Below are 27827 nucleotides of genomic sequence, written 5' to 3' on the forward strand. Positions count from 1 at the left end.
TACAGAGAAAAACGACAAAAATCGGTGTTGCCTACACCGTGTTATCCTCTTTTTAAAATTTGCACCCTGTTGACTTAAATGGGGCAAGTTTTAAACCTGCTTTTAGCCTCTTAACATCCTTGATGTGTAATTACAAGTGCCCAGCCATGTTGAGTGATTCCTTCAGAGTGAACACGGTGAATCTGACTGCAGTAGATGTGAAAGATATGAATAAAAGTGATGTTAATTCAGCCAGCGCACATACCTGTATTTACATCCTGTTTTCGGTTGAAGTCCACAGTAATCGATTGTCGAGTTCACGCGCATAGGTTTAGTACCTATGATCACGCGCGTGAACTCGAAAATTGATTACTGTGGACTTCGACCGAAAACAGGATGTAAATACAGGTATGTGCGCTGGCTGAATTAACATCACTTTTATTCATATCTTTCACATCTATCTTTCACATCTATTCATATCTTTCACATCTACCGTGTGTGTGTGTGTGTATTTGTGTGTGTGTGTCGGCAGCTCTGTTGTTAACGGCCCAAACGCTCCAAATGTACCGAGCACTGGAAAAGCAAAGTCCACTCAAATAACGTGAAATTTATCTGTAGACTTATGTTTGCTGAGCTGGTACAGTCATGGGCAACAATGGTAAAAGCTCTGATCACATGCTCTGGTAATAATAGCTTTGTAGGACTATATTTTATTTTGATAATTAGTAGGGGGAAAATAATCTGTTAAATTGATTGTTGATTGATTATTGAAAAAGAATAATATATTGATATATTGATGTTTAATATTATTTTAATATAGGGCTATTTTCTGTTCCTTTTTTCCCTGTGTTGTTTAATTTAATTAGGTGATTCTAAGTTTACATATTGATGATTACAAGCTTGGATGAAATGCAATTAATTACAGCAAATTGTGCAATTTTTTTTTTATCGATTCCCAGCCCTAGAATTTTTTTTCACGCACGTTAATTGTTTTGTGTGTGTGTGTGTGTGTGTGTGTGTGTGTGTGTGTGTGTGTGCACGTGAATTTTGTTTCATGTATGTGAAATTGTCAAGCCATGTGAATCAAGTTTTTTGCGTGAATTAATAATGAGACTGATCTGATTCCATAAATACACGTTATCATTGTTGTTGTATTGGGAATTACAAATCTGGTCATGTGTCACCGCAGCCATGAGAGGGCGACCTGCTCCATGTAGAACAGTGGTGGTTGAGGAGATTCCCCCTTCCATAATAAAGCGCTTAGCCTACCCAGAAAAGCGACATATAAATGTAACGAATTATTATTATTGGAATAAAGCTTTTTTTCTTGAAAGAATGTATCTAGCCTACATTAAGCTATTTAAGTTATCTCAAGAGTAGGCCTATTCATTTGCTTAATATGTAAAACATTTTGGCAAAATAAACAAATGTGAGTGCGCCTGTAAAATATTTCTGTCGGGGATTTGTCATTGTGTCGCAATTAACGCATCCATAATCCATAATGCATGCAGCATCCATATCGACTATGTTTTAAGATTAAAAATATTTCGTAATCCATATAGTTTTGTAGATACTTTAAGTGATTTTTTTATTTTATTTTATTATTTATCTTAATGTCCACATTCCACGCAGACTGAGTGCGCATTATGTTTGTCTCATGGTCCAGTGAAATACTCGCTGTGCCACCTGGGAGCGGTAAACGCAACGCTATTGAATTGAATGAACGACGGTGACGCACAAGCTTCACGAACGAACCAGATCAGACAGACTCTGGCGTGTCACTGTTAGCTGTTCCTGTCACCCTTACCGGGGTCTTTTGTCCATCCCAGCTTTATAAAGTTATTCGCAGTTATTGTGTGCCGTGTACGTGGGCGTTAAAGTGCAGAAGAGAAAACGGGAGGCATGTGAAGTTACTGTCTGACACTTTCACCAGAGATGAAGAATTCAGTAGAAGATGAGTGCGCTGATTCAGGAGCGGAGACCGGAGGGTGAGCGATGATAAAGAACTTATTTTGCTTAGATAATGAAATAAAGTAGCCTACTGCGAATATAGCCATAATGCACAAGCTTAGACGCCGATGTGATACAAACACCAACGCGCTTAGAAGAATCTGATTCATTTAAAGTGAGTATTTTGACGACGAGGATTCTGATTCATTATCCGCGCAAGTCATTAATAAAAAATAATTTTGACAGGGCGCTTATTTGAAGTTTTCTTGTTTCGTTTCTACCTCTTTTGCCCCATTTCTCATTTAACCATCTGTTGTTTGGCATTAACACCCAAGACATCTGGCGCAGAGATTTACTGATGAAAAGTAACTGGAAAGCCAATGAGTTTAGCTGTTATTGCACGCTTCTTGGCTGATTAGCACTAGAGAGTGACAGAAGTAGCCATTCTAATAATCACATACCTCTCACATTGGCTCTCTACCTGAGATTTAACTCTTATTATTTCAAAGTCATGTGTGATCTGTACCATCATTCTGTGCTTTCAGCTGTGAACGATGAAAAGATGCATCCTGGTTTGTTTATAGGTATGTCACATCGTAATGGCTGTGTTGTAGGTGTAGGTACTGCTTTAGTAGGACTGTAGTCTTGGCATATTGCTTAAATCCTACATTCTGGAGTAGGCTACATGTAACTGTATATAATCTGTTTTAGAATATTATTTCTTTAGATATGCTAGAATCATTTGTTGGCCTCATCACCTTTCTAATGACTTAAGTGACAGCCTTCCAGTCTTCAATTAGCTGATGCATTTATCCAAAGCCACTTACAGTACACAGCAGCAACCTTTGGTTTAAGTTCAAATGTTGATAGCTTATCCATCATTGAGTTAGAACCACAACATTTCTGTTCAAATTTTATTTTTACCAGTGAGATTGATAATCTAGTTCTAGCTCAAACTTATCCTTAAAATGGACAAAAATGTCTTAGAAATTTATCTGACCTAAAAATGCGTTGTATCTGGATGATCCAGTAAAAATTATATGAAGGGCTCGTTCCCATTTGTAAATATAGCCTATTGAATATCTTCCACGAATGGTTTTCAGATTAGGTTTACGTGGGTGTCTTGTTGTGTGCCTTATGTTCTCATTTAGTTTGTTTCCAAAACAGTAACTGACTGTAAACTGCATGAATGGCAGTAGATCAGAGAATTTTAAAAAGGATGCTTTCTAATGATGCTCAAGAGTTCATTGTTGAAGTGTGAGACTAATAAAAATCAACAGAAAATTCACCACTTCTATCACCTGCATTAAGATTTTCATTATATACAGCACAGCACTCATTGATTCAGGATTAGCAAATGTAAAACACATCTCATTCACTGTAATGACAATGCCTTTTATGATACTTTTCTTTGTATTAAATATTAGAAACACAAAAGTGCTTTTGCTGTTGAATGCCAAGTAAAGACCATGGTATGTACAATACAGTTTAAAAGTTTTTGAAAGAAGTCTCTTATGCTATCATCATTCTAATCATTTAATATGCTTATTTGATGCTCAAGTAACATTTCTTATTATTATCAATTTTGAAAACAGTTGTGCATCTTTATATTTTTGTGGAAACCATGATTCATTTTTTCAAGATTCTTTGATGAATAGAAATTTATTTGAAATAGCAACCTTTTGTAACTTTATAAATATCTTACCATCACTTTTGATTCATTTATTGTGTCCTTGCAAAATAAAAGTATTAATTTCTTTAAAAATTCTTACTGACCCAAAACTTTTGAACAGTAGTGTATGTCGCACCATATTACCAGTAAATACCATAACATTACAGCATTAAATGACAACATTCAAAATTCAAGTTTAACTATACACAGAATTTCCTTGTTCTTAAAAAGAATTGGTATTACACTGTTCTCATTACCAGAGAAACAGGGAAGACAGCGAGAGAGAGAGAGAGAGAGAGAGATAGGAAAGGAAAAAGTTTGACCAGAGAGCGATAAAACAAAGCATGTACAATGAACAAAAAATAAAAAAAAACAAAAAAACACTAGGTCACAGTGGCACGTGTACATAAGGTATGAAATATTTCAAACAGGTCTCATTCTTTGTTTCTTATTAACCTTTCTCAGCAACAGTTGAGCTGGGAGCATATCTTATGCTTTGTTTTTGACAAAAAGCAGCTAAAGACACAATCTTTGATCATAACTTTTGCATATATGTGTGTGTACTGTATACACTAGAGGATCTACTGCACACACTATATACCATGACACCCAGGATTGTTTGTCCAGATGTAGGACCTTCCTTTGAAACCTTGGAATCCTAAATCACTCTAACAGTCTCTAACAAAAGTATCTCTCTGTTTCTCTCTCCTTTCTGTCATTCACTCTCTTCTCAGGTCTGACTACAGTCTTATGTCATCAGCAAGCAGTGAGTACATGTCATTTGTTGGTACATTCCCCTTGCAATTCAGATTAACTTTCTAATAAAACATGTCTTAATCAAACACATACACACACATTTTCAACTCGCCATATCTGACTGATGCACTTCAAATACCATCATGTTGTCTTGTTCTCACTGGGGTGTTTTTAAGGGACTATTATTTGCAAAGCTAATCTTGGAACAATATGTATTTCAAAAAGCACATTAGAAATTACAAGTGGAAGATTTCAGTTAGTTAAAACACTTGACAATTGTTGCCATGACAGTGAGATTAGTTTGTTCTTGAAATCACAGCTTGAAGTGTTTCGCAAGCTCTAACACCTCCGCTTGTTTGTGTGTGAGTGCCTGCTTGTGTGTGTGTCTGTGGCTGACCTTTCCATGTGGCTGTGTTGGGCCCAGTCTGTTTCCCTATGGAGGGATTAATGTCCAATATTAGCCCATTAATCTGGGCAGCAGGAAACACTCCTCCCAGTGACAGCGCAGGAAGAACACTCTTTTACTCACCCACTCACATATAGACACACTCACCTACTCACACACGCATACACACACTCTAAAACCTAGAGCCCATCAAGGACACCGCATAATAGACTGTATAATTTACTGAAGAATGAAGAAAAGTGGTTCAGTGGGAAATCAGGAACAGAAAATGAAGAAAACAGAATGAGACTGTTTGAGAAATAAGGAGAGAGGGGGAGAAAGAGAGGGGCTGCTCTCTCTCTCTCGCTCTCTCGTCTCTCTCTCTCGTCTCTCTCTCTCTCTCTCTCTCTCACACACACACACACACACACACACACACACACACACACACACACACACACACACACACACACACACACACACACACACACACACACACACACACACACACAGGGTGCAATTTATAATGTTCATTTATAATGAGAATGTTATTTTGAATTCATATTCCATTGTCTTTTTCTTTATCAAAACACCTCCACATGGAAGGGAAATGTTTTTCACTTTTTCCACCACATTTCCCTTCATTGTTTCTGCATTCTCTCTCTACTTTTTCAACAGTATGACAATATGCTTTCTTGAAATGCTGCCATGAATAACTGCTTACTACTGCATCATCAGTCATGTCAGCATTTCGTCGCTTCTGCAGCTCATCAGATTTTGTCTGTAACCATGTGCACAACACTTTCCTCTCTATATCTTTGTTTTGTCACATCACTAACAACTTCAATGCTCTGCATAAACAGAATCTGGAGTTGATTGCATATTCTCTGAACTCTGTGTTCCCTCTTTATATCTCTGTACATTTACTTTTCTACACTGAAAAAAAGAGAAATGCTTCATGTGGTTACATCTAAATTAATTGATTTTAATTCAAGTCAAAAATATTATTTAACATCACTCAGTCAACCTAAATGCATTATGTTACACCAACAAGATTAAATATAAGGGGCAGATAAGAGAGAAATAGCCATAATTGCAGGTCACCACTTTTACAGTGTAAGAATGGCACCAGATTGTGGTGTATATTAGGGATGGTTAAGCTGGTGCTAAACTTATTTAATGGTGTTGCTTAAGTCTCACACAGCCAAATAGATTACATTCCATTACAGACTCAACTGAGATTACAGATGGTTTAAAGTGATCAAGCTCAAGTTCTTGAATCTAGCTCAACGCAGAGCTGCGTCTCATATTACACAGATACACAGAAACTTACAGATTTCCCTTATTTAGACATACAGTATGTGACCCTGGACCACAAAACCAGTCACATGGGTCAATTTTTTTAAATTTAGATGATCTTTACTTAATATCCTAATGATTTTTGGCATAAAAGAAAAATCGATAATTTTGACCCATACAATGTATTGTTGGCTATTGCCACAAATATACCCGTGCGACTTGTTACTGGTTTTGTGATCCAGGGTCACATATGCTAACATGAGAATATGCTGCTATATTTCAACCCTGTTACAGTAAGTTTGGAATTTATTAATAATATGAATAGATAACTTAAATTATGTGAATTATGGTAGTATCACTGCCTTGTAATAATTCACAAATTATAACTGAACATTTTTTAATAACTAATAACATTAATGTCACAATCCTCAGTCACCAGACCAGTCACCTTGCACTACAATTCCCATAATCCCTCCTGGCTCACACCTGCACACACTTCGCAATCATTCACACTAGGGATGTGAATTTCTGCCAAAAATGCCATTTGACAATCGAGTAGCAGAAGTCGAATATTGTTCGAAAATCAAAAATAAACGCACATTCTCACAATGACAGAAAGGGAGGCCTATTTCATCTTTAGCGATTTGTCATCAAACAAACTGTTTATTAATTGAACAAGTAACATGTTCTCGTCGTTATCTTTTTTACATAGTAGGCCTATGGTAGGCTAATTGGAAGAAAAAAAAAGTATAAAAACAATAAGCACGACAGTCCGTTTCTGCATCGCCAAACCAGATGCTCGTTAGATCAAAAAATAAAATAAATGCGGTAGTATATATGTCATAATGATTTTATGCGAACCTGGCTTAAATAACTTTAACTGCCTACTTTTTTAGTTTCAATCAATGTAACTATTCATAGCCTAACGCTTAGGCATATGTCATATTCTTGTTCAAAAAAATTAGCATGTCAACATGTTCTGGGAGGAGACGCAAGCGCAACCTAGTCCAAGCCGCGGAGAACACCCGCTCGGATGGCACAGAAGTCACAGGCACACCCAAGTAGTAGTAGTAGTAGTAGTATATTTTATTGTCCCTTTAGGGAAATTATTTTTCACATTTCCAGAAACGCTTTTCATCGTACATATTCACACCACATACGTATGGCACATATAGACATACATATTTCATACACAATAGAAATTTGACACAGACATATACTTATATCATCGGGGTTTACATGGGAAAAAACATACATTATTTCAATGCATACAATTTATTTATCTGTGTGGCTTTGTCTTGTTGAGTGTTTGGATGGCTGAAGGGATTAGGCTTCTGCTGAAGTGGGTTTTATTGCACCTTATGCTTCTAAACCTCCTGCCAGAGGGTAGGAGTAAGAAGTAGCGGCTGAGTGGGTGAGTAATGTCCAGGGATATTACATGAGCGATACGTGTAATGGCTTTGGTGTTTAGTTCTTGTAGATTTGGAGTGGGCAAACCTATTATTACTAAGTAGGAGATTGCTAACTTTGCCAGGCGGGGATATTTCTTCTCGTTGGCCTTCCACCATGTCATGGGGTCAGCGTTCATTGGTGGGCATATGTCTTGGCAGTATTACAAGAGTTCGGTTGTGGCTGTTGCTGTCTGCTCGATGTTATCCTCGCCAAACAAGACAGCAATCGCTGCAGCAGAGAGGGCGTCATTTCGTGGATTTTTAGCCGCCGGTGGTTCTGTAGGCCTTTCTCCCGATTCCTCTGCGCCTTCCGTGTCTCCAGTGTTATCAATGCTGGACAGGAGGTCTCTGATTTCGGCCTGCACAGCGCCTCTAACATCATCTGTTGCAAATCTCAGGTGCTTGTGCCTTGGGTCTAGGAATGATGTGATGTATGCAACCTTTCGCACGTTGCTGACTTCTGCAGGCCCAAGTTTCCTTTCCAGTGAGACAGACACTGTGCTTTTGAATCCCTTGACTTTGGCGTTCTCCCCTGGGATTTCTTTGAGATGCTTGGACAGTAAAGTTATGGTCACTGGGTACACCATGGAGATGGACACGTCATATTCCCCACACAAGGCAGTGGTGGCACATTTTAGCGAGTGCAACACGGGTAAGACCTCCTCCATTACAATCCAACTATCATCTGTCAATTCTAGGGTGCATGCATCTGATTGCTTAGTGACACTCCTGTCTGATAAGGCAGCACACACGGCTTGAACATGTCATATACTGAATTCTACCTCGTCTTATAGGATTGCACTAACTTATGCTCAGGTATGTTCTGGAGTTGTTGCTTTTGCTTTAATGCCTGTGTTGCAACTGTGCTGTGATGGAAATCAGATGGCCGCCGAAGATGGCCGCCGGAGTATATGGCTGGTAAATGATTGTTCAAACTGAAAGTGAATATTGCGACTATAACTGTTTTTCTTTGGGAAAAATCGTGTTGTCCTTACTAGAAGAACATTTCACTAAAGGGCTTTGACTTGAAAATCTGAGAATGACAAAGCCAAAAAGTAAAACCAAACAAATTGACCCAGATAATGGGACTGAGGAAAGCAACGCAGCCGCGTTTGGTATGGCTGAAATACTTAACGAAATAAGAGCATTTCGCACTGAGACGTCGGGGAACTTTGTGGCACTGAGGAAAGAAGTGAGTGATCTACGAAATGAACTTGGAGATATTAAAAAAAGAATGGACGCTGCTGAGCATAGGCTGTCTGATAGCGAGGACAATGAGAGGAACATTACGCGAGTAATGATTCACATGTTACAGCAACAGACTTTACTTAAAGAAAAATGTGAAGATTTGGAAAGCCGCTCAAGAAGGAATAACATCAGGATTTACTCAGTGCCCGAGAAAAGTGAGGGAAATAATATGATTGATTTTGTGTCGAATCTGATTCGGGAACAACTTGGTGTTGCCATAGAGCTTTGCATTGAGCGTGCGCACAGGATATCCGTGCCAAAGCGGCCTGGGCAACACGAGCGTCCCCGGTCAATTATGGTGTTATTTCAAAGTTTTGCCACAAAACAGAGTGTGCTTAAGGCGGCGTGGATGAAGAAAATTGTACAAGTGAATGGTAACAGGATCTACTTTGATGAAGATTTTACTCCTGCTGTCTACAAGGAAAGGGGGAAATACAACGGTGTGCGTAAAGTGCTGCGCGAGAGGAAGATCAAACACCGCATATTATTCCCCGCCAAATTGAAAATTTTCTGTGAAGACGGTAAAGCCAAGATCTTTGAAAACCCAGCGGCTGCTGTGCGAGGCCTACCTGAGTTCGGCATCACAATGGATCTACCTGCGGAGGAACCAGACTTGGAGACAACGCTATGTGCAGCTGGTTGGCAAACTGTCAGTCCACGCAGAAGGAAAACGTCGGTGTGCGATTTCGTAGACGCTGTTAAAACATTGTTGGAAAATAAGCATCCAACTGGAGCTGCATGCTAAAGACTCAGGGGGTTTGTATTGTCTACGGATCAAGATTATGGTTGGGACAATGAAATCAAGAAGTGAATGCGCACACAAGGTACTGACTTCAAGTTTTTATTTTAAAGGCGCTGGTTCATTAAGAAAAAAGGAACTGTCGCGCATTGAGTTTCGTTCTTGTGTATTTATTTTTGAACATTTGATCCACGACTTATGGCTGAACAAATGATCCCATTAGAAATGAGAGAAAATGGGGAGTATAAAATATATGATTTGGATTTAGATTTGGATTCAGAAAGGCATGTGCGCAACCATAATTTAATTCCGTGCAAATATTATAGTGAAGATGAATTCAACTCAAATGTTAAATTAGATAATAATTTTTCACTTGTCCATTTTAATTGTAGAAGTCTTTATACAAACCTTAATACAATTATAGATTATTTAAATACATTAAAAGGCAAGTTTGATATAATCGCTTTTTCTGAAACATGGTTAAATGCGGTCAAAGGTTATGATTTAGGAATTGATGGATATAGTTTGTATCATGTGGACAGACCGGGAAAACGAGGAGGAGGTGTGGCATTATGTGTCAAAGAAACATACACTTGTAAGGTTATTGAAAGTATGTCTGTGGCTATTGAAGGTCTTCTAGAATGTGTGGCGGTGGAAATTGAGTTGGAAACAAAGCAAAAAATAATTATAGCTTGTGTGTACAGAGCACAAGGCTCAAATGTAGAAGTATTTAAAGATAAACTCACTGAACTTCTAGACTGTACAATGTTAAATAAGACTATGTGGTTATGTGGTGATGTTAATGTTAATTTAATGAACCCACAAGGCCAAACAGTAACCCATGATTTTTTAAATGAAATGTATAGCAGAGGTATGTTTCCAGTGATATCACAACCCAGTAGAGTGACACGGACAACTTCAACATTGATTGATAATATTTTTATCAATAATATTGACATTACTTTCCATAGTGGTCTGCTATTGTGTGATAGCAGTGATCACTTACCAGTTTTTATTGTCGGTGGCTTAAAAATTGGTAAGAAAAGGAGTGATGTTGATAAAGTTAAATACACTCGAGTTCGGACTGAGAAGGAAATAGACTCATTTAGGAAGGATCTGATTAATCAAGATTGGAGTAAAGTTTTTGTAGAGGATGTTAATAATGCTTATGAGGTCTTCCTGAATATATTTGTAACCCTTTATAATAAAAATTGTCCCTTAAAAATGGGTAAAGTGAATAAATTTAATAAAAAACCATGGATAACCAGTGGGTTACAGAAGGCCTGTAAAAATAAAAATAAACTATACCGAGATTTTATAAAATACAAGTCTAGTAATTATGAAATTAAATATAAAAGATATAAGAATAAGTTAACAACTATAATGCGACAGGCAAAAAAAGACTATTATAAAAACAAATTATATGAACACAAGACTAATATTAAAGAAACTTGGAAAATTTTAAATAAGGTTATGAAGCCAAATTCTCAGAGTAAAGATTTACCTGAGTATTTTGAGCACAGAGGAATGGTTATTGATAATGGAACAGATATTGCAAATGAGTTTAATACCTTCTTTGTCAATGTTGGACCTAATATTGCGAAAAGACTTGAAAATCCCAGTAATGTTGCATATGGTAGTAATGCGACAGTAGGTAGTAGAATTTTACATTCAATGTTTCTTAATGAAGTCATCGGGACTGAAATCTTAGCTATTGTGAGAAAGTGCAAAACTAAAACTTCTTGTGATGGTGATGGAATAGATATGAGCATTGTAAAAAAAACAATAGATTGCATACTTCAACCTTTAACTTATATTTTCAATCTTTCTTTCAGTTCAGGTGTTTTTCCTCAAAAGATGAAGACTGCAAAGATAATACCTATTTTTAAAAAAGGAGATAAACACGAGTTTAATAATTATCGACCCGTTTCAATACTTTCACAGTTTTCTAAAATAATAGAAAAATGGTTTACTTATAAATTAGATTTATTTTTGGAAAAAAATTATTTACTTTTTGATTATCAATATGGATTTCGTTCCAATAGATCAACTGCCACTGCACTAATTCACTTAACTGAAGAAATTCTTGCTGCAATGGACAAAAAACAGTATCTTGTAAGTATATTCCTGGACTTGCAGAAAGCGTTTGATACTGTCAATCATAACCTATTGTTGACAAAACTACAACACTATGGATTAAGGGGTCAGACATATAAATGGCTTGAAAGTTATTTAAGTAATAGAAGCCAATATGTTCAATTTAAAAATCATGTCTCGGACTATAAAACTGTTGTATGCGGAATTCCCCAGGGTTCTGTAATTGGCCCTAAACTTTTTATATTATTTATTAATGATATATTTGAGGCTTCCAAATACATAAATTTTTTGTTGTTTGCTGATGACACAACTGTGTTCAAGACGGGGACAGATTTAAATGAATTAATGGTCATTATTGAAAGGGAAATGACAGAGTTAAAGAAATGGTTTGATTGTAATAAATTGTTTCTAAATTGGGATAAGACAAATTATATGGTTTTTGGAAATAAGGGAAAACAGGGATGCACAAAATTAGTTATTGAGGATGTAAATATTGAATGTGTTTCAGAAATCAAATTTTTGGGAGTTATCCTAGACAGCAAACTTAGCTGGAAGTCTCATATTGAGTATATCAAAGGTAAAGTTAGCAAAAATATTGGTATTCTCTATAACGTTAAACACACATTGGATGAAGCTTCATTACAGCTTCTATATTTAACCTTAATTGTTCCATATTTAAAATATTGTATCGAAGTGTGGGGTAATGCATGCACCAGTTATATAGATAGGCTGTTCTTACTGCAGAAGAAAGCGATAAGAATTGTGACTTACAAAGGTTTACGTGATCACACAAACAATCTGTTTATAAAATTGCAGACCTTGAAACTGAAAGATTTGGTCAAATTTAAAATACTACAAACGATGTGGAGAGTGAAAAATAATTTGGTGCCAATACATATTCAAAACAAATTCATGCTAATCACAGATAGTAACAATAGAAGAAAAGGTAATTTTTGTGTACCATATTCACGTACCTCACAAAAACAAAAAGGGTTTCTTGTAATTGGGATCAAATTATGGAACTCTTTGGACATTGTGCAAAAATCATGTAAGACGATTGTTCAATTCAATAAATTGTATAAAAAAAATGTACTTAGAAAATATGAAGGCAGTGAAGCCTAAGAACCAAGGTTTGACAAATTTGAATTTAATTATTTAGATGTGAATTAATATTGTACCTCAACAGAAAAAAAAAAAAAAAAAAAAAAAAAAAAAAACGGCGAGCCATTTGTTTCAAATTAGTTTAGATTATTGAAAAAAGGGGCATGAAATTATAAGACTAGGTCTTCCTCATGCTCCTATTCAGCATTGAATGTTATTATTTTGTTGATGTGATGTTATTATTGTGTCTGTAGTAACATTATGACTGAATAAAGAACTTGAACTTGAAATGGGAAGCTAGGCGATTAGCAGCTCCAATTATGTGTTTTATGTTCGGTAGATTGAAACCATCGTTTATTGCAAGTTGAGTGTGTGGAACAGGGCTGTGAGTCCCATTCAAGTTCATCGTTAGCGTTGGCCAAAACCATATTTTTGGTGTTGTCATGCACGCAGGCTGTGACCTTTCCAGTTAGCCCCCACTGGTCTCTAGCATTAGAAAGAACAAGTGCCAGATTTTCAACTCTACACATCCCTGTTAAGCATGTAATGGCAAGTGATCGTGATTCATTTGTCAATGCCGTCCACAAATCCGTGGTCAATGACACTGTACGTGCACTCGCTAAACGGCCGCGCAGATCAGTTGTGCTTTCACCATGCATTTTTTCTACTCTGGTGGTGATTGTCTTTCTTGTTGGAATGGTGGATTCAGGCTCAATGAATTTCATTAGCTCCCGGAAACCTTCTCCTTCAACAAAGCTGACGGGAAGCATATCCTTAGCTATCATCTTAGTAATTAGCATAGTGATCTGCTCACTGCGCCTAGCATCCAACTTACGTCTACCCAAGAAACTAGCCATTGACTGCTGGGTGCTGCCTGAGGAGGATGAAGCTTTGATCTCAGGTGGCTATGTATCGTTGTTGTAGAGTGGTGGTATGCCAGCTTTGCTTGGCATAATTTACATTCAACTTTATCATTGTTAATTTTTTTAAACGAGTCCCACATGGAGCTTCTTGGTTGTTGCATGGTTGGTTGCAGAGTTAACAGTCACGACAATGCTCTTCTTCTGTTGTTTGTTTACACTATGTACACAATAGTGTACTCTCTTAATAGCCTAGATCGCGCAGTAGGGGGTTTCATTCATGTTAGCGAAACCTTGTGTCCCCGACAGGAAAATACCCTGCTGCGTGATCTGTGTCAGTAGGCACGGGGTCAATTATGTAGAACACATTGGAATTGCACGAAAATATAACGATATTCAAAAAAGCTATTTTATGATCGAACTTCGCATGCAGTTTGGCTATTCGACTATTCAAAGATCGTGACTCATCCCTAATTCACGCCTGCCATCAATCACCATCAGCTCCACTCTATTTAAGACTGCTCCACACGCACATCAGTGTCTGGTCTTGTTGTTCAACACTGTCCATCGTACTGTGACTTATCACTCACATGCCAGTATCACCATCAAGATATGCAATCCAGAGACTCACCTGCTAACTTCCTGTGTGTTATTCAATAAACTCTATTAAGATTTTACCTGTGTCTGCATTCTGTTCCATGACAGAAGACCAGACCTTAAAATGGATTATGCAGCGCGATTTGCTGATGTGGCTCATGAGGTTTTTTATACTGAAAAATCTTTGATGACAAGACCCTACCAGACACCTCTGGGCTGAACTGGAGGGATGCTATAATCCGGTGTCTGGAGAGTGTTTACCCCCGGTCCAGAACACAGCTTTGCCCAGAGTCCATTCCATCACCATCGAGCACGGAGGAATCATGTGAGCCCCTCGCAGACGGAGAGCTACCACCCGCCGCGTTAGCCAGTGCCCGAAGATAAGAGGTCAGCACCTTTAAGAATGTCTAGCCTTCATCTGCCTCCATCACCACCCTGCTCAGCCAGTCCTCCAGCCCCGCCTCTGCTGGAGGTTGTCAGCTCTTCACCATCTCCTGTAATGCCAAGCACTCACGTTAAGCTTCAGGTCCTACAACCACCATCAGTGCCTGAGCGGATAGATCCAGTGGTTCCGCCTCCAGCCTCGGGTCGTCTTGCTCTGCCTCGGCCCATCAACCTGTGTTGGCTCCACCTTGGCTCCTCCCATCTTCAACTCCACCAGACACCCTCTGCCTTTTGACTTTACTGGGTTGCCTCGTCCCACCGGCTCCCCCTTGATCAGTTGTCACACCACCTCCACCACGGACTTGCAGATCTTCCGCTACGCTCCGTTTCTCCACCCCTATGGCTGCAGCAGGCTCCTCCTTCCCTTCGGGTACGCCTCTGTCCTCCATCACACCGGCATCGCCTCAGTCTTTGGGCAGTCTGGCTCCTCCTCAGACAATTGTTGCTGCGGCATCGCCTAGGAGTCCTGTGCCAGAGATGTCTCTCTTCTCCATTGGCTCTCCATCTGCGCCCTGGGATCCATCGGCTTCGCCTCTGTCGGTCGTCCCTCAGTTGACGTCAGCCTCCACCTTTGCTCCTCCCTCCCTCGACTCCACCGTGGGACGTCGGCTCCTGGTCTGTGCCTTCGGATGGATACCATCATCGCCGCCGGGGTCTCGTCGTCCGTCTGTCACCATTCTTCCGCCGTCTGCTAACACCGTTCTTTCGCCTGCTCCTCTTACCATCTCCACGCCCCCCTCCTAAGCATCCGTCTTCACCTCTTCAAGCTGTGGGGTCACTCCTTCTGGGAGGGTGGGGGTACTGTCACAATCCTCAGTCACAAGACCAGTCACCTTGCACTACATTTCCCATAATCCCTCCTGGCTCACACCTGCACACACTTCACAATCATTCACACCTGCCATCCTCATCAGCATCTGGTCTCATTGTTCAACACTGAACCTCTACCTGACTACTTCCCTGTGGATTACTTACCTGTGCATCGAACTGTCCCTTCGTCTTCAGTCTTCTTGTGTGTCATTGTCTGCCAGTCTTCAGTCCACCAGCCACTTCTCTTCTCTACCTGCAACAGATAAGACTTATCACTCACATGTCAGTATCACCATCACGATCTGTAATCCAGAGATTCACCTGCTAACTTCCTGTGTGTTATTCAATAAACTCTATTCAGATTTTATCTGTCTGCATTATTCTTTTCTGTGACAATTAGGCTTCTCTTTTGATGTTTCACTAGATGTTTCTGCTAATCCTCATACATTGAAAAATGTTTAGGGTTGTCACAGATTGCAATAATCACTATGTCTGACGATAATTGGGGAGAAAAAAAATACACAATATTGTAACCATTATAATATACTGATAGCGTGTTCAAAATATGTCAGAATGATCAAAACATTTAAAAGGTATAAATATTACAGCATAACTAAACATTTGTAAAAAAAAAAAAAAAACAACTAACAAATAAAGTTATAATTATAAGCCATTAACCTCATAAATGGGGACTTGCAAACTGCAATATGAAATATACCAATGAAAAACACCACTTAAAAATAAAATTACTTTTATTTTAACATTTCCTTTGAGTTAAATCTATAAAACAATCTGAAGTAGTTCAGTATCTGTGATTTCTTAATTGCATTAGTAATAAGTCAAAGGATACCGTTTCCTGAGAATCAACCGTGTGTCTGCGGGGCTAAGTGCCATATCATTCACATTTAATTTCTTCCAGCTGAAAGCTTTTGGCAATTGAAATTATTAACTGGATCACATTAGGTCTTTCGTGAGACTGTCTGCATATGTGTATTCAATCTAGAGGTCATACAGTAGAAAAAATATTGTATGGTTTTAAGTCTGAGCAAGTACCTTTGCTTAGCGAATATATAGGGTACTGCTTAGTTTTTCTACACTGATCAATTGAAAGGATCCTTCATTGAATGATGTGTGTCAGTTACACCTGCAAGAGTGCAGTGCAACTAGAGAAGTGTGTTTACTTGCGTGAGTGTGTTTTTGTGTGTACGTGTGTAAGAGCATAGCGTTCCCTCGGCCTCTGGTGCCCCCAACCTTAAACAACAAACAAACTGGGACGAGTCCCATGAGTCAGGAGACAGAGTTTTGGGGGGGAGAGTGGAGGAAAAGAAAGAGGCAGGTGTCCATGCCCTGCCACTTTCTGCTATATACTGAGAAAAATGTTTGATTCTGTGTTTGTTAGAGTAGCTATAAACAATAACTGTGTTCTCATAATAACAACACAAAGATATATCTTGCTGCTATAGATTAAAGCAGCCAGACAGATGGATATATCAGTAAAAGGGTTTGCTACATTATGCAGCATTTCTTAGAATGTTGAGAGATCATGTGTTTTTACATCACGTCATACAATTACAATTGTTTCCTGCTCATGAATATTGAGGTTTGATTTCTGCAATCATAAAATGTCACATATGCCTTTATCACTTTGTGAACTGGGTCTTTTATGTACTTTAGTGCTCAAGGATATTTGTGTGTGTGCGTATGTGTGTGCACTAAAGGCTCGGTCTGGTCAAAGGTTCAGTGGAAGGGCAAACCTTATTCAGAAGTCCTACAGGGAGCCAAAGCATTTCTCCAGGGTTACTAACCATCCACTAATGCAACTAATGAGGCTGTACTGTTCACTATACAGCCTGATTACAGAACATGAGCACATGGATGAAAAGATTTCATTCAGTCTTGAGAGCCCATCCATTTTTTTTTCATTTCCCGCAGTGCTTTCCTTTATAGAAGTCAAAGTTGAAGTAGGTTTGCCAGAACAAAGCAGAACATGTAACTCACAAATACACCTAATATAAATAAAGGCAATAGTGTGTGGTAGGCTTGGTAGCAGTGCACAAACAGGGAAGTCTGGGGAAGCATAAATAAGGGATAAATGTCTTACCATATACTTATTTCCCTAAATATTTTTGTAGTAGGAAACATAATTAAACATCAGTTTGCTTTAAACAGTCAGCAAAAGGGTAAATGTAGTGAATTGTGATTTCGGACTGTATTTTCTGTCCCTTTTAAAACAATCTGACTAAAACTGCATGCCTTCCCTTATGTCTATTTAAACATATGATATTTTTTATTATGAAAATATTATGAAAAGAAATATGAAAAGCAATAATGGTTTGAGGCAGTCTTAAAGGATTGTGTCCTTAGTTAAAAAGGATTAAAAAAATCACTTAACTGGATTATTAATCCATTTTATTTATATATTACTTTATAAAAATAATTTAAAGTAGCATGAAATGAAAATTCTATCTATTTTCTAAATGTACGTTAATGGTCTTTGTGAACAATTCATCCATGCATGTTACATTTTTTAATTATTAATTTTACCTCGTAATGTTTAATCAATATGTTTAATCCTAACTTTATCTTCCGGTGAAACAACAGACTTCTTTCTGCTTATGTATTTTGTACTTCTCCAATTTGGTCCTTTTAAACCCCACACCTTTCTTACAATTCACTGCAATCTCACATTCAGATCTGCCTCCATCCAATTTAACAACCTAAGTCTCCAACCTACATTTTTCTATAATCTGTTTCACACGGATGTTTGTCACAATACAGAAGAAAATCTGTCGCTACATTGTTTAATTGGAATTCATATATATTATATTGAATTAGTGCAGCAACATGTTTATGGATCATTCTCTTCATGTCTCTCTATCCACCCACCTCTTGTTATGTCTTTGTGTTAGGTGATTTGTCCATGGGGGACCTACAAGACCCTTTCCTAGTTTCTATCCACATCATCACTGACCCCGGTCAGGCCAAAACGCTCCAGCAAGCTGCTGATCAGGTCCTCTCCTGGCTCCACCCGGAACTTACCCTCTTCAGGGTGTCAGAACGGGCAGGTGGTCTCTCTCGAAAGCCCAAGGCCCACCTACAGCGCGTCACTGAACCGCCATCACACCAGCCATCCTTGGCCGTCATCCTATTTCTACAGGATGAATATGGAGGTGAAGAGAGTCTTAAACGTCTCCACTGTCAACTGAGATGCCCACCGTGGCGGTACCACCACACAGAGCGTGTGAACGGACGAGGGCTGTTACCCCTTTCACCAGCCAGCCAGGACTTTGTCACACTGGCACCAGGCACACCGCTATGGGCACTTCGCCAGGTGCACTATGGCAAAGAGATTGTGCGTTTTACGGTCTACTGTCGCTACGAGACCTACACCGAACAGGTGCGTCTGTACAGGCTGCTCCTGCGCCGAAGGCTTGCCCAGAAGAAGGAGGATTTCTGCTTCTGTGTGGTCTACTCCAACCCTGAGACAGAAATCCAGTTGTCATTCAAGCGGGTGCCCCGAGGCCAGAGCCCCGCCCCCACTGAAAATGCTGTGATGGAGATTCGAGTGAGGGATGTCGGTGAACTTGTGCCACTGCTGCCACGCCCCTGCACGCCCATCAGTGACGTCCGCTGGCAAACCAACGATTATGACGGGAACAAAATATTGCTACAGGTAAGACAGAGAGTATATTATTGGAAAATATAACTTAGAGTAGCCTTTTTTGAGGTCCTAAAAATTTGTACGGCATGTAAATGACATCTCAGAGACCATATACTGACTTCTTTCCATGAACTGTGTAAACATTTAAATGACTAAACTATGTGAGTAGAAGTATGGGAAAATAAAGATTCCGATAGAAAGTTTATGAATCCTACAGTAACATACTACATACTAAGACTCCAATTATTTTACATAGCATTGTATAAACTCTTATTAATCAAGAGACTACATGAACTATTTGTTCTTTTATAAAGTCTTATTTTTTTCACACCACAGTACTGTTGAAATGAACTAGAGAATGCAAAAATGATAATAAAAAACACTTTCCTTTATACATTTTAAATATTGTTCATAAATTGTAACCTAAAAATGTTGATTTAAAAAAGCTCATGACATGTTATGCATCAACTAACAGTATACCATTTGAAACCTTTTATCATTAAAAAAAACAGGGTCCCCGCGGGTCCTTAAAAAGTCTTAAAACGTCTTAAATAAAATATACGTTTTTTAAGGTCTTAAAATGTATTAAATTTCACTATTTTTTGAAGAGTGGCATTAAATTTCATCTGGGCGGCATTAAATTTCATCTGGCGGAGTTTCTCCTTTTGTCGGGAGAAACTACCGGTATTTTCCATTTCACCAGCGCACGTCCCTGTCTAAAGACAGTAAAAAGTAGCGTGTGCCTATTTGCACAGGCATCTCACACCATTTAGGGGGCAGTACGTGTTTTCCGTAGGCCTGTCAGACGAACAGACGAAGAAGTGTAGTGGCAGACGCGAGCTAAGATAGGGAAGTGCAAATTTAATGATAACTGGCTCGATGATGAGAAATATAGCGGCTGGTTACAAAAAAACGACGGTATACGAAGTGCGGTGGGCTGCAAAGCCCTTGACGCGCATATGAAAGGGGGGAAGCACAAGCGCGACAGTCAGGCAACAACTGTCCCCATTCAGCTGTTTGCCTACATCGAGATTTTTAATCCAAAAAGTCAAGGATAGTCTATCTACATACGTGACTTTCACGTTTCCATGGTAATCAGTCACTCGTGCATCACGCCCAAATGCACGCAACTGCGCGGCCGCGCCGAATAATTTTCATAGAGGTCGCAATGAGTTCAAAACGGCAAAAAAACTCTTCACTCCTTATTCACGAAAAAGTCAAGCACTACAAGTAAGTTGTCATCTATAATTCATGTGGTATTCGAATTGTGTTGCACAATGCGGATAACTCAGCCTATTTCTCTTGTTGAATAATTAACAAGTTTTGTTGTAAATTTAAAATATTCACTAACTGTTTTTATTCGTAATATCTTTTAGTTTCACAGATATATTATCGAAGCCCTTCAAATTAGAATAAACATGGTGATTGTTAATGCTGAATTTGTATTTTCATGCATTAACAGCCTCTATCTGCTTGAATCAGGCAGTAATGTTAGGTTAGATTATGTTTACCATAATTTGTTCACACTTTACAATTAGATAAAATTTGTCTACGTTTGTCTAAATGTTGTCTACAAACTAAGTTCTCTTGAAAAAGCCTAACTAGAAAGTTTGAAGTAGTTTTAAAAGGTTTGCAATTGGAAAGTTTTAGTAAGACTCTGCTAGGCTATTAAGGAAATGTAATTTTGCCAAAATAACAACTTTTATTTTAAGTAAATGTTATTTTTTAAATCAGCTTAATTCAGTGTGATTTTACCATATTATCATGCTTAACACTGATCATTTGAATAATTGTAATGCAATGATCAGATGCAGATATCTAAATCGGAGAATATAACGTTAGGTTTGGGCGGTTGGCCGGTGGATTATTTATTTTTAACAGTGGATTCGAGTGACTAAGTGCACCAGATTAATGAATTTATCTTTAAAATGTACAAAATTTTCTTTTTATTAGCTTACTTTATTAACTAGTAAAATACATGATCAGGATTTTACCATAAGTATATAAAGTATAAGTATACTTTTTTTATAGCCTATAAAGTATACGGTATACTGAACATCTGCATTTCTTTCTTTCTGTTGTATTGCTTTAAAAATAAATAGCATTTTAAGCCAATTAAAGGTGCTGTATGTAGCTTTTCAACCAAAACGAATAATTTTTTTATTGCCTGTGTGTGAAGGGGTTGTAATCTCACATTAAAATTATCCACTTTGCGGGTTTTGCTATTACCTCTGAAAGCAAGTATTCTTATTTTTATGTGAAGGTCCCGGGTCGGATTTACCGCCAGTGACGTCACCTGCATGCGCGCTCCAGAACCTCTCGCCTCGTCTAGCCTACTGACTTTGCACTCAACAGCGACGACACTGCAACTTATGACATGGACTTATGACTTATGCAACTTATGACATGTCTGATAACACTAAGAAACGACCTGCGCCCAGCAAAACACAGACTCCAACACAAACTCCACATATTGATAAAAAACAACAAAAAACGTTTTTTCTGCTGAAGCTCGTAAGGCCAGACGTGAATCGGACGAACTTCGGGTAAAAAACACGGATCAACATCGGCAGGGCATTTGAATAATGGAGAAACCTTATCTACAAACCTAGAATGTACATTTCCTGAAGAAAATGTGAAGTGGTGCTTGCAGTGGCAAAATTCGGCACGGTTGATAGGGTTCCATACTTATCATGGTACGAGCATGGAGCATTAGTTCAACGTCAAGCTGATAAAAGTAGCCTATTATTTTAACGTTGCAGTGGGAGTTTACCTGAGTTTCCAGCATGTTGTGGGATGCTTTGTGTGTTACGTCCGGTTGCGTCTCAGTCTGGCCGGTACCCACAGTGCTCGCTCATAAATTCGAGCACGCGCTTGTAAACTTATTGGTTGCAATCTGAAACATCACCGCTAGAGGCCGCTAAAAACTACATACAGCACCTTTAAAGGGGTCATGAACTGGATTGTTTTATTATTTTATAATGTTGCCTGGGGTGCCCTTATAATGTTAGTATGATTTTTACATAAAAAATTGTCATAATTTATAAATAAAAGCCATTTTTCCAAGCCTGATTTCTGCCTCAGATTTGAACGCTCCGTTTTAAGGGGCGTGTCTGCTGTGAGACTGCAGTGCAAACGCCCACTGCTGTGATTGGCTGACATGCTTGCAATGAAATAGCTAGTATTACAGGAACTCTCTCGAAAACTTTTACTAAGTTTTTACTATTACAGCTATCGAGATTAACAAATCGTGAAAAGTATCGTTTAAAGCATTATATTTAAATCTATTCCATCACATGAAAGGTTGCAGCATGATGCAGATGACAGACAGTCTGTTGATCGCGTGAATAAAGATCTTATCATTGCAACGCAATTTTTGCACTCTCACAAATGCTTACACCAAATCACAATGCAAACACGATGTGAATACACAGTAAGAGCTTCGTTGTGTAGTGTAACAGTGTCATTATTTCATCACGAGTTTGGTGAGTGTCCAGATAAGCTCTCGCGGCTCCCGCTGTGCTGTTTGATTGACAGCTTGGGCGAAAGGGATCGTTCTTTGATCGCTTTCTGTAGGCTATATAATTTAATAACAGTTTAAAAAAAGATTATTTTCATAATACTACGAGAAATTATGTGAAGTTGATCGTTTAGTCACTGATGCATAAACAGTATTGAACGATTTTAAGAGAAATATCTGAACTTGAATAATTACACAGAAATCACTGATCGCAGATCAGGCATTAGAATACACATGGTTACTTACATGTTGCTGGCAGATCCGTGTCGGGGAATTGTGATTGATTTAATAAAGTTTAACCATGCTGGAATCCGAAGGAAGCTTATGACTGTCTTCTTCCACAAACAGGCGCTACACAATATTTAGACAACAGCATGTTTATTGCTTGTAAGTAGCTCGATCCGGTAGCAATTATCATGTCGTCCTATGTTATTTAGCATGTTTGGGCGAATCGGTGGGCGGGGCTAAACAGGCCGTGTTGAAGTAGGCGTTGATCTTCTTTTGTGGAGGCGGTGTTTTATCCTCTTTGACGTCATTGTTCCCCACTTTGAAAAACTAGTCGTTTGCTGAGCCTGATGTCTATAAAAGCTTTTATTGGACTAACAAGGTAGTTTTCAGTTCTGAAACTTACAGGATATTATTATAGTATGATGATCTCTTATATGTCAAAAGCTCAAGGAAACTTTGATTTCTCAGTTCATCACCCCTTTAAGGAAAAACCTGTCAACAAGCCTGAAAAAAGATTTGGTAGTTATTCTGTCCCCCTCACTTTTGAAATGATGGCTAGGCTACGGCCCTGAGGCTAACATTACAGCCGCGTTGGTGTCTTTGGGGCACCATTTTACATTCTCCCCAACTAATACACTGAAGGCTGAAATGCTGTGGGTTTTGCACACGGTTAACCGACATCACTCCTATACATCCAACGAAGACATGAGCACTTCAGGGCAATGTTCCCTGAGGAATGTGCAAAAACATTTAGTTGTGGCAGGGACAAAACCTCTTCTCTTACTCGATTTGGACTTGTTCAGTACATAAAAAGGGGACTTCTGTCAAGTGTGAATCAAGGCAGCTTCGTTGTCATGTTTGACGAAAGCATGAATTGGACCACCAAAGGCTATTAAGACTATTTGCACTGTTGCTCAAATACAAATGTGCTTTGTTAACCTTAACACCCTAGAGTGTCATTTTTATATATATATATTTTCCATGGTAATGGTCTTAATTTTTATTCTTGAAGGTCTTAAAAAGGTCTTAAAAGTCATTAAATTTGTTGATCAAAAATGTGCAGATACCCTGAAAAACATGTTTAGTTGAGGAATTCCCAGTAGTATACTACATTAACCACAATCCTATTGATCGCCACGAATCAGATAAGTCACTGTTACCATGGAAATGAGAATCATTGCAAAGAGTTGTGGTAAGTTTTGCAGTAGCCAAATTTTAGCTAACTTTATATGAACCTAACTTTAGTTCATATAAGATGCAGAGTTGTGGATCAGTTTTTCATTATTGGTTGCCTATTTAGTGAGCAGCTCATATTCTTTGCATCTCTTGCAGTGGTGTCCTAAGGGTGTTTTTGGTAGCGTCTTGCAAAACGCAAATGCTTATTTTTTCAATGTGTATGCTAGTTGAGATCCAAACACCTCCAGCCTCTTGTGTGTGGACTGGATTCAATGTAAAAGTACTAAACAAACCTAAAGACAGCTAAATGAACTAACACACAAACAGATACAGGTCAATTTTGCCTGACCTGGATTAGCTGCGATCAAAGCAGGTTTGGCTCTCGGTCTACAGCCTTTTAACTAATCAACCCCTGCTGGTGCCAAATGGCACAGGGAGGATTTCACACATAATACTCATTATCGCTCAAATGAATGTGCAAAAATTTAACTGAGTCTATATACAGATATATAGACAAACTCTCCCTCTTAACTCAGTCTCCTCTATATATTATATAGGCTAGTAGCAAATTCAGCTATGCCATCACAAGAATTAATTAATCATATAGAAATTTACTGTTACTGTATTTTGAGCAAATAAATATTACAGAAGACTTTTTCAAAAAAAATCTTACTAAACCCAAACTTTTGAACATTATTGTAAATACTTTAAAATACTATAATTTTTACACTTCAAAACACATGTATTTTGCATCATTACCTTGCCAGTGACCATTTTGTTTACTCACCAAAAATATTTGGTGCTCAGTGAGTGTTAATTTGACCCTACAAGAACCCATGAGGGAAAAGGAACATAAACTATTCCAAGAGGAAGATATAGCACATACAAATTGTAATTGAATAGATTGACAAAGAGAGAAAAGTATGAATGTGGAGAACGTGGGAAATGTGTGAGTGGAACAGTGAGAAAAAGGGGCACAAAGAGGCTCAAAGATGGATGGAAAACCAAAAAACCTAGAGGAAAATGATCGAGGGAGAGGTAGAAGGATGGAGGGAATGTGCAGTGAGGTGTGAAGCAGAAAACAGTGGAACTTTGTTACTCTCATGCGCACACACTCAAAAATGCTTAAAGAGAAATTTTCCTCTTTTCCTCTCTCACTCTTTCTCTCTCTCACTCCACAGGTGTACAGTTACTTTATCGAAGCCACATTGTGTTTTGTTTGGCAGTTGCAGGAACATGGCTCCTTTTCCCAAGCTATTTTCATTTAATGTCAAACTATTATGATGTTAGAAGTTTTAAAGATTTAAAGCAGCTGATATTCAACTTGTTTTGCTTTAGGACCCAGATTTTATTTTTATATAGATTGTCAAGTGGCAACAATTTATAACACAAAAGTAAAAAAAATATTGAGATTTATTATATTGCCATGTACTGAATAGGCCCATCAACATTTAAAATTATTAACAGAACACAACACAAACCATATTTATCCTTTCAAACGATTTTTTATTTTAAAGTGTCTTTTGCTCACCAAAGCTGTATTTATTTGATCATAAATACAGTAAAACAGTAATATTGTGAAATATTATTACATTTTCAAATATGTGATTTTGTATTTAGAAATATTTTAGTATATCTAGACCTAGTGCCTACTAATTGCAAATAACACTCTCAATTTGACTTTGTCAGGTTCAAGGTTCACGGTATTACCGCAAACATACCATTGCAAAGTTTTATCACCTTCCTCCTGAAGATCCTCCGGTCACCTCCCTTCCTCCACCAGAGCCGCCTCCTCCTCCTCCTCCTCCACCATACGGTCGCGGCCCTGCCTCCTACCGGAATCGGCGCTACCACCGGAACTCCTCGCGTTTGCGGACCCAGACCCTTCCGTCTCCTGTCACACACGTCTCCAGGACGTCTCCACCTACTCTGTGTGATCAGGAGGGCCGCGTGGAGAAGCTCCAGAGGAATGTGGAACTCTTTCGGGCTGGATGGACAGGCCACCGCACACAGTCCCTCTTTTCTCTGCCTACAGATGAGTCCCGCTCCTCGTGTGCCTCCCCGTCAAGCTTCCGTCCTCGCTGCTTCTCTTCCATGGCTGCTCCAATTTTCCGTGTCAATGTCGATACTCTAGTGGGAGCTGAAGAGACAGATGTGGACACAGGACAAACCATCAGCGCCAGCTCTGTGGACCTGTCGGTGGTCTCAGGTTATTCCCACCCACAGCTGAGGCCCCGTCTAAAGGCCCCAGCACCACGGCCCAAGTCAGCTCCTCCAACAGATGGAGGTCTTGACTTTGCTGAACTGACCTATAATAACACCTCATTCTCTGTAAGACAGACTTCTGTGCCGTTTAGAACACAGAGTGTCTCTGCAAAATCCACACCTTGTGTAGTACACAAACCTCAGCGGAAGAATGTGTGGGTCTCACAGCCAGATGCGCTGCAGGACAGAGGACAGCAGAACGGCAATGGTATTGCAACAATAGATGACTGTGGTCAAGAAGGCACTGCGGAGGATGAGCAAGAATTTTACATCTGACACGTGCAGGACAGTCATCTCATTAGCATGTATGCAGGCATTTGGGTAAAAAGAGGGAGATTTTGATGTATTTTATAATTGTTAGCAGTTGAGTATTTAAATGTGGAAAACCTTTGAAGGGAAAGATCAGCTAAAAAATAAAAGATCTGTCATCATTTACTCATCCTCATGTCGTTCTAAACCCATAATACCTTGGGTCTACTTCGAAACACAAAGTAAGATATTTTTAATGAAACCTGAAAGGTTTGTTGTGAAAAGATACAATCACTTGAACAGATTAAACTTAAGCTTTTGTCCCAGTGGAGGGACATTTATGACATGATGACGAATAAATGATGACAGAATTTTGGGGTGAACTATCCCTTTTAAAAGCTTTGATGTTGTTGTAGAAAATATGTTTTATTAGCAACATGCCATGCTTAACAATGTGCATTCATAATGAATGACTTTACTTGTTGTATGCAGTGATATTCTGTTGTGTTTCATAATAGTTGTAATAACAAAAGATCAATTGCTGATGTCAGAGAACTCAATGAAGAATATAACTCTACCACCTAGTGGTTGAACATGGCAACTACACAGGTGCTAGACACTTGTATTATGCCACATTATTTTTTAGAGAAAAATATTTACTTCTCTACAATTTGTACAGTTTCACTATTTGTTCTGTATAAGAGTTTAGGAAAATTGTTTTGTTTCTGGCCTGAAAGTAATGCTTTACATTATCACATATTTTAAATTATATGTACATACTTTGTTTTAAATATCAGTGAGATTTTATTAGAATGACTTCTGTGCAAAATATCAGTGATTATGTGGATAGACAAGAAAATAATCAAGGAATTCATTAATGTCTGCGTTTACAAATATAAAGTAATTACATTCTTTTTCAGTTCATGGTGTGAATTACTTGCTATTGATGTGATGTAATAAAACCAAATAATTATTATGTTTATTATAGGGCTTAGCAGCTGTTTCCAGGAGAGAAAAAATAATAAATAAATTGTGGGAAGTTCTTCTCATACTTGTACTATGATTGGTCACTGGGTCCTGTTATAAATTGTGAGTAAATTATTTATCTAAATGTATTGCATGTAATGCATAATGTGGCCAATATGTTCACCTGGTCAAACACAGGAAACAAGATTTATACTTCATGGAAATAATGTATGCCTGTTATTCATTATAAGCTATTATGATCTGATTCAAATACTGGTTGCAAATGTGTTCTGTATTAGGTTATTGAGCCATGTAAAAAAGTGACTAATTTCTCACGTAGTACCCTTTTATTTCATTCACCCCCTGTACATTTC

General features: G+C 38.4%; 1 protein-coding gene across 3 annotated transcripts; it reads left to right on the plus strand.

The window, feature by feature from the left end:
• The first annotated feature begins 1690 nt into the window (after positions 1-1690).
• On the plus strand, positions 1691-27674 carry fam124a (family with sequence similarity 124 member A). 3 transcript variants are annotated; one of them, XM_079881528.1, is made up of 5 exons: positions 1691-1967; positions 2475-2513; positions 4336-4367; positions 18298-19061; positions 25663-27674. In XM_079881528.1, the coding sequence occupies exons 3-5, from the start codon at positions 4352-4354 to the stop codon at positions 26512-26514; spliced, it is 1632 nt and encodes a 543-aa protein (XP_079737654.1). In that variant the 5' UTR covers positions 1691-1967; positions 2475-2513; positions 4336-4351; the 3' UTR covers positions 26515-27674. The 3 variants fall into 3 exon arrangements, with proteins under 3 accessions (XP_079737654.1, XP_079737653.1, XP_079737652.1); XM_079881527.1 differs by lacking the exon at positions 2475-2513 and having other exon boundaries at positions 25663-27668; XM_079881526.1 differs by lacking the exons at positions 1691-1967; positions 2475-2513; positions 4336-4367 and adding an exon at positions 7583-8144 and having other exon boundaries at positions 25663-27668.
• Positions 27675-27827: the final 153 nt, after the last annotated feature.

Source organism: Squalius cephalus (assembly GCF_949319135.1).
Source record: "Squalius cephalus genome assembly, chromosome: 9".
Lineage (NCBI taxonomy): Eukaryota > Metazoa > Chordata > Actinopteri > Cypriniformes > Leuciscidae > Squalius > Squalius cephalus.